Consider the following 12,624-nt stretch of genomic DNA (forward strand, 5'->3'; position numbering starts at 1 on the left):
AAAGAAAACTTTATCATATACTCCTTTTTTTCCACTAACATTGCAGGTTTGAAAAGCAGAGTATCTACCATAATTAATGTTTTACTACCCTTCTGGAATGAGTTAGGTGAAGATGAAGATCTATGTATCATATTAGAACAGAGATCATATTATGACAATGCCAATTGGCCCTGCTGACAGCACTTAATGACAAGTCTAGGTTTGGCACAAGTAGGATCTTGGTCTCGTCTTTTGCTTTGTCTGTGGAATAGCATCAATAATGTTGTTATGTTAGATGCCCATAACAAGTGGACTAGAAGATTGTTCATTGGAGTAACCTCAGGTTTCCTTAAGAGAGTGGTACAGGAGTGAGTGCCAAGGATAGCCAAAATGAGCTGTTCAAGGCACATGGGAGAGAATATAATATACAGAATGGCTTTGACATCACCCCCTTCTTCGTTTTAAGTCCAATCTCAAGAGGGGCAGAGTATTAAAGGATTTTTGTTTGATATGGCTCCAAATCTGAAAATGAATCTATTGGATGGAACAGCTATGGTTCGACTAGAGTAGACGGTATTGAGAATGCATGCAAGGGAGGGAGCTCCAGCAGCCCAGCTTATTCCCCCCGTCCCATGTCCGAATCCACTTGGCTTGCTGTCCTTGCTGGTCTTCTGGATGGAGCATGCATGAGCTTGTTACATTGACATTATTATTTTAAAGAAACCGAAAAGAAAGGAGAGTCAATGGAATCATTTTCAGAACATGGCATGTGGGGGCATCTTGTTAGGTTATATATATTGAAATTGGTGTAGTTCTTGCCGACTTTGGATTAAATTTGTGATGGTATTCCTGACTGATTCTCATATTACATTTATGGTTATGCCTTGGGTTGGAAAAAGTTCCAAACCCCATTGGAAAGTAGCTAAATCAGGCTATGTGTTGCTGTCTTTTTCTTGTTAGATATTGTAGATGCTGGACAATCCAGTCACTTGAAGGCAGGTCATCTGCTGATGATAGGGGGTTGGGGACAACACTATGAGTCTAACAAGATTTCTTAATAAGGAAAAAAAAAAATCCACGTTTTTCACATCAATTATGTGATTATAAGACCTCAAATAATGTTTACAATAAACTCTCAAATAAGATCATATTTAATCTGGACAGAGTCCTGTTCTCCACAAAAATGAAAGAAGTTATTTTATTGTTCTTAATCTTCCATAAAGAAATCATGGGAAAAATCCAAGTTCTTGAGTAATATTATTCTCACGCAATGAAGCATATGATGCAAAAAAGAAAGTATCTTTCAGATTACATGGATTTAAAGACAAATTCATTCACTGTAAGCATCCATTTGAGAGAATCTGTCCTCTCCAACAATAAGATACGGTTGAATTATTCATGCTCTGGGAATTTAGAGCAGCAGGGTCTCCCCCTAAGTTTGTTCTTTCCCATTCATTTTGTGGCGGGCAGGGAAGGTGCTTAATCAAATTATTGTATCTTCAATGTCATTTTCATGGAGATTATATGGTAGGCTAAAAGCTCTTATTTATTTATTTATTTTTTATGTTCTACTTTGTCAATGTTCATAAGTCCTCTTGATGCTGAAAGGAGATGATTTAAGGGGAGGACTTCATTTATGCTTGGTATAATAATAGGAAGATAATATAATGTATGTTTAGATTTGGCAACTTGGGCTACTTCAAATTTCAACGCCAGCTTGTTTCGAACTGTCTCTTTTTTTTTCCTTAGGGTTGATAGCTTTTGATGCAAATGACATAAATTGTAAAATATACTATTGTATGTATGCTTTGCTTAGCAAAGAAAGATGGCGAGTTCGCTTTCGTTCCCTTTTCAGCCTCATCTCTCTCTCTGTCAAAATCTACAGTGCCTGCTCTTTTTTCAACCCTTTTGAAGCTTATATATTTGTAGTTTTCCTCTCTCCCTTCTATGCAAACACATTGATTGCAGTAAGCATTTCCAGAGGTTTGAGACCTCTTGTGCTTTTGATTCAATCATCAGCTGCTCTGCTCTCCTGAATTTAAACTCATAGCTGATGCATTGAATGATGTAATCTGGTTCAAGTATTCAAGTTTGGCACATTTTGAAAGCTGATGTCTGGTTTGACCTTTCTGTGTATCTCCATTTTGATTGATCTCTTCCTGTGTCAAGTTCTTCACCGTGAGTCTTTTGATACAGAATCTTGGATACCCAAGTCATGTGATTTATGGATATCGATAGCATCCTAACTGTGAAAGCCCAAGGGATCCTTGAAGGGTATTCCTCATCCTTTTCAGTGTCGTATTTCTTTTTCTGTTAGAAGCCATTTGGGAAGCAAGAGTACGTAGTCGCTGAGTTTTAAGTAGGAAGAGCCATGGAGGAGACTTTTGTACCATTTCGTGGAATAAAGAATGATCTTCGAGGAAGATTGATGTGCTACAAGCAAGATTGGGCTGGTGGATTCAGAGCAGGCTTCCGGTATATACTCACTTTATCTTTGCTAGTCACATTCTCTAATCATCTCGTCTATGTTGTTCACTTCTTATGTTGTTGGCTTTGTATTGACCTCATCGCGTGATACTTAATTGTTTTCAGGATTTTGGCCCCTACCACGTACATATTCTTTGCTTCTGCTATCCCGGTCATTTCATTTGGTGAACAACTGGAGAGAAATACTGGTATTCAAAGCAAACTGTTAAATTAGACATCTTGAGTAATACTTCAAAATTCTGATAGACCTTTATCTTTTCCAGACTTATTGACCTTCATTTTAGCATAGAAACGATTAGAAAATGATAATATTTCTTCACCTTGATCATGCAGAAGGAGTTCTGACTGCAGTTCAGACCTTGGCATCCACAGCAATTTGTGGGATTATACACTCCATCATTGGAGGACAACCCCTGCTGATCTTAGGAGTTGCAGAGCCCACTGTCATCATGTACACATTCATGTTCAATTTTGCCAAGGAGAGACCAGATTTGGGCCGGAAGCTGTTTCTAGCATGGACTGGATGGTGATCTATCTCCTCTCATTTTCATGATAATTATATACTTAGTTTATGCTCTTAATGTATCTTCCACAATATTGATTCGAATTCCTTGTGTGGACTTCAGTTTCCTGTTTATAGCTTATAAGTACTTACCTGAAACATTTGATGCTTTTCAGGGTATGTGTGTGGACTGCATTCTTGCTGTTCTTACTGGCTATCTTAGGAGCTTGCTCCATTATCAATAGGTTTACCCGTGTGGCAGGAGAATTGTTTGGTCTGCTCATCGCTATGCTCTTCATGCAGCAAGCTATTAAGGTAAGAAATATTTTGATCATCTTCAATTCTGTTCTATTCTTTATTTTCCTCTGTAGGTTGTTAGTGTAAAACTACCTACTTACACCTTCTCATCCCTTATTCAACTTCTGCATACTGCTTGAAGATGGTTCTGTGAATTACTTCAATCATTTGTCATATTTTTCATTTGTTGTTTTGTGAGTTCTCTCTAGGGAATTGTGGATGAGTTTCGCATACCAAAACAAGAAAATGCCAAGTTAACAGAGTTCATACCTTCATGGAGATTCGCAAATGGGATGTTTGCTTTGGTTCTCTCATTTGGCCTTCTGCTCACAGCATTAAGAAGCCGAAAAGCAAGGTCATGGAGATATGGGACTGGTCAGTATGTGTCAAGTGTTTCTGGTGATCTGGAAATTAACTGGACTAGGCTTTGACTAATTCACGGATCTTGTTGCTTATGAATTGGCAACTTTTTCTTTTCTGTGAATATGTTTAAAATTTTTAAGCTTGGTTTTCCCAGGTTGGCTTCGGAGCCTTATAGCAGACTATGGTGTGCCCCTTATGGTTCTAATCTGGACAGCGGTTTCCTACATACCTGCTGGAAGCGTTCCAAAAGGAATTCCACGACGCCTTGTCAGCCCAAATCCATGGTCACCTGGTGCATACGAGAATTGGACTGTCATTAAGGCATGTTAATAAAGTCTTCTAGTTCCCCAAGCTCCTTGTATGTCTCATTAGACCATCAAAACTGATGATTTATAATTCAAACTGGCAGGACATGCTTGATGTGCCAGTTCTCTATATAGTCGGAGCTTTTATTCCAGCGACGATGATCGCAGTGCTTTACTATTTTGACCATAGTGTAGCATCTCAACTTGCTCAGCAGAAAGAATTCAATTTGAGAAAGCCACCATCTTTCCATTATGACTTGCTTCTTTTAGGGTTCTTGGTATGAGAGCTTTTACTATGTTTTTCACTTGTGACCCCTACTCATTTTTTTAGATGTTTGAATTCCCGTTTCTTGATGGCAGACCATTATGTGTGGTCTTATTGGAATCCCTCCATCAAATGGTGTGATCCCACAATCTCCAATGCATACAAAAAGTCTGGCTACTCTTAAACATCAGGTAATCTACTGTAAAGCCCAGTGGTAAATTTAGCGGCTCTTCTCTTTAGATACTTGAACAAAGCTGGTTTTCTTAGACTAATATCTTCCCATTGTGCAGTTGCTTCGTAACCGTCTTGTTGCAACAGCACGCATAAGTATGAGAAAGAACTCAAGCTTAAGTCAATTGTATGGAAATATGCAAGAAGCTTATCAGCAAATGCAGACCCCTTTGATCTACCAGGAGCCCTCAGCTCGAGTAAGATTGTGTCATTTTTTTTTTCAGTTTAAATTTCAATAGAATACAGATTTGCATTCAAATGATTTATAGGCTTTGTGGGCTCCAAAGAGTCTGACTACTAATAAGCAACTTGACTCCAATAAAATCATGATTTTTTTTCATCAAACTGAAGATCCCCTAATCTTGGTAAGACTAAACTACATGAATTCCGTGAGCAGGGACTAAAGGAGTTAAAAGAATCAACAATTCAATTGGCTTCAAGCATGGGGGCAATTGATGCCCCAGTTGATGAGACGGTATTTGATGTTGAGAAGGAGATTGATGACCTACTGCCTGTGGAGGTGAAAGAACAGCGCCTGAGCAACTTGCTTCAAGCCGCAGCAGTTGGTGGATGTGTTGCAGCCATGCCTATCCTTAAAATGATCCCAACCTCAGTACTTTGGGGCTACTTTGCCTTCATGGCCATTGAAAGTTTACCAGGTAACCAGTTTTGGGAAAGGATTTTATTGCTCTTCACCGCACCAAGCAGAAGATACAAGTAAACCGCCTAATGCCCTTTTCTTTAACATCTTTCAAGTTTCCTACTCTCTTCCCCATGTCTAAGAAAATCACCTTCTTTCCCGCAGAGTTCTAGAGGAGTATCATGCCACCTTCGTGGAAACTGTGCCTTTCAAGAGTATTGCGACATTTACAATTTTCCAAACAGCATACTTGCTTATCTGTTTTGGGATCACATGGGTTCCAATTGCAGGGTTGTTGTTCCCTTTGATGATCATGCTTTTGGTTCCTGTGAGACAATACTTTCTGCCCAAGTTTTTCAAAGGGGCACACCTTCAAGATTTAGATGCAGCAGAGTATGAAGAGGCACCAGCTTTACCTTTCAATCTTGCAATGGTATATTCTTCATCAAATATTCTAAAATGTTTTACCACAAATTTGGGATTAGTATTGATTGATTTGTTCCAAGCAGGAGGGAGAGATGGGGGCTGGAGCTTCTTTGGCAGAGGGTGGAGAGATTTTAGATGAAATAATTACTAGAAGCCGTGGTGAAATTAGGCATATGTGCAGTCCTAAGATCACAAGCTCCACTGCAACACCAACAAAAGATCCCAGAAACTTTCAGAGTCCTCGTCTATCAGAAAAAGCATACAGCCCTCGAGTAAGCGAACTAAGAGGGGAGCATAGTCCTCAATCAAGCGGGAGAGGGAAATACAGTCCAAAGACAGGAGAAGTGAAGCCGTCTAACTTGGGAAAAAGTCCACATTCCTCAAACTAATGAGAAGAATTAGCTAGTTTAATAAATCTCTCTCTCTACTAAGTTCAATATTTGCTTTCTTGTTGCACCATCTCTTTTCAATGTTGTCTTGGACCCTTGACTGGAAATTATATAAACCCTCTCCTTTAGCAAAGAGGGGAGTTGTAACCATAGAATTGTTTGGTCCTTCTGTTTCAACAATTCTAGTGACTACTACTCTCTTCTTGTACTGTCTTGTTTCCTCTGTTTCTTGAAAAGGAAACTAGGTATTGGAGATTGTGTATTCACTCCTTGCATGTATATCCACTTTTCGGTTTTCTTCGATTCTCTCACAGATAAAAGACCATTTGCTGCAAAAAATAGATAAAAAGATAAGACTAAACAAAGCATTATCCAAACTATTTGGGCTGGGACAAGATGTTTTGCCATTCTGCTCCATCTGCAGGCACCCTTACACACCAAATGAAGCCATCAATCCTGATACTGTGGAACCTGGAACATAGACTGGATTCGAAGAACCAAAGTGGGATGTGAAAGGAGTGTTTCTGGATAGTTCTCAAAGAAAAGCAGAGGCCAGAAATCTTTCTCAGCCAGCATGCAAATGAATAGAAGACACGGGGTCCGACATTAACAATTGCTGAGCAGAATGTGCTGATTGAGTAGTCCATTTCATTCCATTGACTTAGTAGGTGGGATTCATTCTCCACCTCTCTCTGGGAGCTCTTGTCACTTTCTAATAATTTCAAAATCTCTGTCTTGATGCTAGATTCAGTGAAGCACTCCATGACAACAGAGCTTGGAGTCATCTCTTGGATCTTCTGCCCAAAAAGCAGAATGTGGATCAAAAGCAGAGACATGACATACTAGCTGACCATAATCACGTGCACATGGCTTGTCATGTAGAAGATTGAAAGGAAGTCATCCACTGAACAACCTTTTGCCAAAGGAAATGGATGGTATGAATCATAAACATCATAAGAACTTCGTTATTGGATATTAGGCCTTCAAGTCATCCATATGATAGGTTGTGATAAAGGGGTGGGTTTAAGGTTTATGCCTTGTTCTTGTAAGTCAGTAGTGAAAGCATAAATGGAGTCATAAGGATCAACATTCACTTGATATGATCCAAAAACCCTCAAACTAAGATCCTACAACTCCCTCAACCTGATCCTCATCAAAATTCACTTAGTATCAATTGGGCATTCTTTTTATTGTTCTTGTGTATTACATGAATATGCAATCTAAAACTTAGTCAAACAACAATATACTTATGGCACACGTAGTATATAGGGAAAATAACAAAAATGAGTACTAAATAAACGTCTCCTATGAAGATCATGCAATATACATCTTCTCAATAAGCAAGACAATAAACAATGGCTCTCCCTTTAGTAAAAAATAATTGTATATCTCACAAATGTGATCATCAAAAAATTAAAAATAAAAATAAAAAGAAAAATAATATTTATCCAACAAATCATATGTAGTCATTTAATGTAAGAAAGATATGTATAAAAACAAAAAAAAAATTACTTTATCTTCCATTGAATCTTGATCAAGGACCGCTGTTGAGGTTTGTGTCAAGGTTTCACAAGAAAAGAAATAGGATCTTTTAAGTAAAATTGCATTCTCCTCATCAAAATTCTTGAAAATAAATATGGTTCATGTAGAATTTCTTATTCACGATAAAATACAATATTTCATCAATTATGCAGAGTGTCAAACTAATCACATAGTAGAAAAAGTATCTACAATTCCAACTCAAAATGAATAAGTTATCTATATCGTAAAAATCGCAAATTGATTTGTAAAAAATTTATTTAATCAGTCTGAGAAAATATTATAATTAGATATACTTAATTTGATTTTATTTTAGTAAGATTTATGTTTAACATGACTTTATGTTTTTCACATGAATCTACATATCATGTGATATTTGAATCCCAAAATTTTTTGTTTTTATAATTTCTAATTTATTTTCATGTGGTGGCAAGACTTAATAGGCATAGAGCATAAATTACTTTTACCACATTTTGGGGATGTTTTCAATTTATTCAAGTGATGGTAAATGAATATTCTCAAATGATTTATGATAATTCAGAATTCATAATCAACATGGACATCAAACTTACAAAGATTTTTTAAATTTCGCCAATTTAATTTCAAATATATAGAACAAAAAATATTTAAAACTTGTTTGACAATAATTATAGGAAGTGTTTTTAACTTTTCTAATATTTGAAATTTTTTATCATTTAAAGATTAAAAGATACTGTAAACATTTCCTTAAATTAGTATCAAATACATTCTTAGTTAACTTTTATCAAGTGGAAATTCTTTGAAATGACTCTGAGTATAAATAGGTAAAAATGTGTATTTCAAGTGATTGACAAAAATCTTGTAGATCCTAAGTTTTTAAGAGAATAATGATAACAACCGGATCAACATTATCAATTCAATTCATTTAGAAATATACTCTATGACCTATTACCGGCTCCTTCCTAAATCCAAGATCCTATGTCTTTGACAATGCAACATATTCTAATGGAAAAATACCTAGTGACTATGGATTTCAAACCTAAAAACATCTAAAAGTTTAGTGAATAAATTAGTCAATTAGTTCTCTATACTACTCCAATGAATAACTCTATCTTCTAAATACTCTCCCTAAATGGATCAAGATATAGACTTAGTGAAAGACAAGTCCTAAAATAAAAAAGAAATATAAAAACCCTAAGGACTTTTAAAATGACATAGCAATAGATACAAGGAATAACACATTAAGAATGATCTTATATCATGGAGTAACATGCACTAGACAATAGTGGAAATTCTTTTAGATTTTTTACAAAATGAAATCTTAAGAGAGTTTAAAGGAATGATATAGGAACTTATTGGGCCTTTACAGTGAAAACTAATCCAAATTCGCCTAATTTTTGGAGCAGAACTAGATTGACTTTTCTTGAACTTAAAGTGAGACTTCATCCACTTTCTAATATTTAAGGTTTGATTTATAAGAAAGTTAGATATGCTATCTAACTTGTTTATATATGAGCTTGTAATCTATCAAATAGCTTGCAGCACATACTATCATGATGTCCATATATATATCTATGGCATGGGGCACATCTAACGGTCCTTGAAGGAATCTCATTAGTAGAAAGTGTTTTCATAGGCTTAACAAAAGTAGTTTTGTCATTATTAAGAGTAATAGATTGATTGATGTAATCAGTACCTCTTTTGTTAAAAGATAACTTCTCCTTAAAAAGCATATAATCTTTCTAGTATCATGATGAAATATCTCATTATGGCTAGCTAAGTTCTTGCTAAGAGTCTCTAATTTAATAGACTGACAAGGTTTTTTTTCAATTTAACCAACTTCTGATGTTTCGAGCCTAAAAAAGTTATTTTATTTGCAATGCATCCTTTTCAAATTTCAACCCAACAATATTGTTAAAATCTTCTTCTTCTTCTTTTTTTCTTTTTTTAGCTTAGCATTATCATAAGTAATTTTCAAAGTTTCAAAATACAAAACAAATAAGAATCATCAAAATCAATGATTTCATCACAAGACACATCATCAATTCATTTTCAAACACTTTTAGCTTGTCACTTTCATAAAGACTATGAAAGCAACCATATGGGATCCTATGACTCACAATATTCATCTAAATCCTCACCCTCAAGCTTCGAATTACTCCGAGAGGGCTAGGAGAATTACCAATGCATGTATCCTTTCCCACCAAATTGAAACAACCTCAAAGTAATAATCTTTAAAGCAAAATTGTCCACTCATTCTAATATATTACCATGGGATCTAATACTTGCAATCAAAATGAAAAACGAATTGGTATATTCTTCATGTAAAAAAACTATTTAGACCATGGATGACCAATTAGCTTTCTCAAGCCCAAATTGCAACAATTTCTATAGTGGAAGAAAAAAAATCTCCTTAAAATACGGGATAAAGTTGCATGGATTATGAATATGTCGGTGCAGATCCACCGGTTCCAGGCCACAATTTTGAGTGATGGTAAGCATATATTCTTGGCCTGCTTCAAAATCTGTATACTGTATGCCACCCAACTTGTATGATGAGAAAAACGTGGGCCTCTCTTGCCGTCCACTGCATGGAACCCATTGTCCTCATGATCTCATGATGTGTTGTTCCTCATGTTCCCCACTTTTTTTTTTCCCCTTGGAAAAAATTTTGTGGTTTTGGATCTCCTGCCTTGATGTGAAGTGAGACTTTTTCACAAAGTAAACCCCCCAAAATTCACTACACTCAACACACTCCTCAGCCCACTGGACTCAACTGCAGATGGCCTGATTGGAACTTATTTACGAAGGCATCAATTACATCTGGGGTTCTTGGTGGGTTAGTTGAAATGTGACAGAGACTTAATGTAGAGGAACTGTGCTAGTCTTCTTGTCCTTTTTTAGGTTGAGCAAAGGGGATGAAGGCGGATCAGTAGCGGCTAAAAGCTCACCAACTTGGGAAAGAGCCTTAGGCAATCAGTCCACATGGGTTGGAAGTTGGAAGTGGTCGTCTACATCTATACGTACTTTTTAGCAGTGACCCAGCTAATTCTCTGTTAATAAAACTCCCTAAAATGAGTTCCAAAACAAAATTCTTCCGTTTGGAAGCTAGCTATTCAGTGGGGAAAATTAATGGAAAAGCAACTCAGCCAGGAGAGGAGTATGCTAAAAACAAATATCATTGTTGGGTTCTCTGCCCAACTCAGCAATGATCTAATATCACCATTACCATTGGCTTAATTTTGGGTTCTGGAGACTTCCCTGCCCAGAGACCCACCTGCAAAATTTGAAGTTTTGATCCATCTGATTTACGATTTTTATAGATTTGGACTGGATTCAAACTAGCTTTACCAATTCCAGGACCCAAGATGGAGAAAATTGATACGGTGGCATGAAATTTTTTGGTGTTTTCTGGATCAAGGCACAAGGATCAACAGGATAAAAATGGGGGTTTTGAAAAAAATTTCATGCTACTACTATTTTCCCAAAAAAAATCTGGGGCCCACAGGTTTCTCAACAACCAAACACGCTCCTTCTGCATTCTAAAGCAAGTGAGCTGCAACCACCAAATGCTTGTGATGATGTCCCCTCCTCTATTTCAAAACATCATTTTCAGAAACCAACAGAATCAACCTGAACCTTCAATCCACCTCCATCCCTTTTCACATTTTCAAAGTTTAAATAGAAAGTTTGATCTTAATCATAATATTCAAATGGCGGAAATTCAATCAACCAAACAACAAAGACCAACACTCTTGAATTCCAAATCGAAACTCCCATTGAAATAAATTTTACAAAAGCATAATTCATTCATAGGTTTTTTTCTTTACAATCTAGAGGGTGAGTTTGAGGTTTAGACCACCCTCGTCTTCCTGGTCTTCCACCTTCTTGTCTTCCTTTCGTTTACCAGGGAAGATTAGAGGGGGCCGTCTGAATTCAATCTCATCATTAAAGTCCTCAAATCGAAAAGCTGGCACCCAGGTGGACGGCTCCTCATCCATCTTCCTCTTCTTCTTCTTCCTCCTCTCCTCCATCTCATTCAACTCGCTCATTCGCCTGTTTTGAGCATCCCGGAAACTTCTGATCAAAGCAAAAAACTGCTCTATCTTCTCCTCTTCTTCCTCATCCTCCCCTTTGCTGCCACTTCTCTCATCGCTCTCCACATTCTCCATGGAGAAAATTTCAGAAGGATCGTCTCTTTTCTTCCTCTGCGCCTACTGGAACGAAAGGAACGTGTACAACTTTCTCATTTCTTTCCGCAATTTATAAGCTGGTACCGCGTTAATGTGAAAAGACTAGAATAGCCTTCGGTCTGGCCGTCAAATATATTCTTGATTTAATTTTTCCACGATAGTCCATGGACATTTCCGGAAATGGGCTCCGATGGCTGACTAGCCTGACTTTGCGGGCAACGGGCGTCATGTGATTTACGTTTGTTCACAACGTAATGCATTACTCGAAGAGTGACATCGAGCCCATGATGTCAGCCTGCGTCCGTTTTCTACTGATTCTGTGGCTGTGAAAGGAGCGGTGTTTGGAAGGAGAGAAAATATGGTCGTCATAGGCATCAATTCTGAAAGAATGTTCCTTCAATTTGGTTGGATGGCTCTAAAGAAAATATCATTACAATGAAGATCAAATCTACGATGATTTTACCTATGATTTTAAACATTCCCTTGGGTGATGTGATACTGATTTTGAGATAATTGAAAAAAAAAAAACCCAAAAATTAAAAAATTATGTTTCTGTTTGCACTCACATCAACCCATCAAATTTTAATAATTCACAAATGGTTTCAATTATTCCGTAGAGGTCACTAGAATTTAATAAAATAAAATATAAAAAATGGTCCCATATAGAAACCAGGGGTGGAGACGTAGAGTGAGAATAGGTCATGCCCACCAGATGGTCCAAGATTTCTTTATCATCACGTCTCAATGGGTGCAAAATTCCATCAGATTTTTCCATAAAGCGTCCTTGTTTTCTAGATGCAAAGAATTTTACGAGGCTCCATTTTGAAATAATCTTTTGTTATTAACTTTACAGCTTCATAATTTTAAAAAGATGATTGATATAATAAAAAATTATTAAATATGAAATAATTTTTAATATAAATGAGTTTTTAAATTAATTCAATCAGGGTTTTAGTAAGGTTATCTGTGGATGAGATGAAAATTAAAATATTTTAAATCAATGACTAAAATTAATATGTTAACATCAAG

At 36.6% G+C, this 12,624-nt stretch overlaps 2 protein-coding genes across 2 annotated transcripts; one reads left to right on the top strand and one right to left on the bottom strand.

Annotated features, from left to right (window-relative positions):
* The first annotated feature begins 1,755 nt into the window (after positions 1-1,755).
* Positions 1,756-6,185, top strand: LOC100247044 (probable boron transporter 2). Its single transcript, XM_010653992.3, has 12 exons — positions 1,756-2,454; positions 2,572-2,654; positions 2,800-2,992; positions 3,145-3,283; positions 3,475-3,640; positions 3,783-3,949; positions 4,038-4,211; positions 4,294-4,389; positions 4,489-4,626; positions 4,827-5,146; positions 5,235-5,502; positions 5,579-6,185. Exons 1-12 carry the CDS (start codon positions 2,351-2,353, stop codon positions 5,882-5,884), a joined length of 2,154 nt encoding a protein of 717 aa, XP_010652294.1. The 5' UTR covers positions 1,756-2,350; the 3' UTR covers positions 5,885-6,185.
* Positions 6,186-11,157: 4,972 nt separating this feature from the next.
* On the bottom strand, positions 11,158-11,694 carry LOC100852938 (protein NIM1-INTERACTING 1). Its single transcript, XM_003632368.4, has one exon. The coding sequence runs from the start codon at positions 11,572-11,574 to the stop codon at positions 11,236-11,238; it is 339 nt and encodes a 112-aa protein (XP_003632416.1). The 5' UTR covers positions 11,575-11,694; the 3' UTR covers positions 11,158-11,235.
* Positions 11,695-12,624: the final 930 nt, after the last annotated feature.

The sequence above is a fragment of the Vitis vinifera genome, chromosome 7, assembly GCF_030704535.1.
Source record: "Vitis vinifera cultivar Pinot Noir 40024 chromosome 7, ASM3070453v1".
Classification (NCBI taxonomy): Eukaryota; Viridiplantae; Streptophyta; class Magnoliopsida; order Vitales; family Vitaceae; genus Vitis; species Vitis vinifera.

What these genes read in the sequence shown, in the direction of transcription:
- LOC100247044 (XM_010653992.3), top strand. Translation starts at nt 2,351, where the DNA reads ATGGAGGAGACTTTTGTACCATTTCGTGGAATAAAGAATGATCTTCGA. An exon ending in TTTCTAGCATGGACTGGATG is followed by an intron (nt 2,993 to 3,144) that starts GTGATCTATCTC and finishes GATGCTTTTCAG; the next exon opens with GGTATGTGTGTGGACTGCAT. An exon ending in TCATGCAGCAAGCTATTAAG is followed by an intron (nt 3,284 to 3,474) that starts GTAAGAAATATT and finishes AGTTCTCTCTAG; the next exon opens with GGAATTGTGGATGAGTTTCG.
- LOC100852938 (XM_003632368.4), bottom strand. Translation starts at nt 11,574, where the DNA reads ATGGAGAATGTGGAGAGCGATGAGAGAAGTGGCAGCAAAGGGGAGGAT.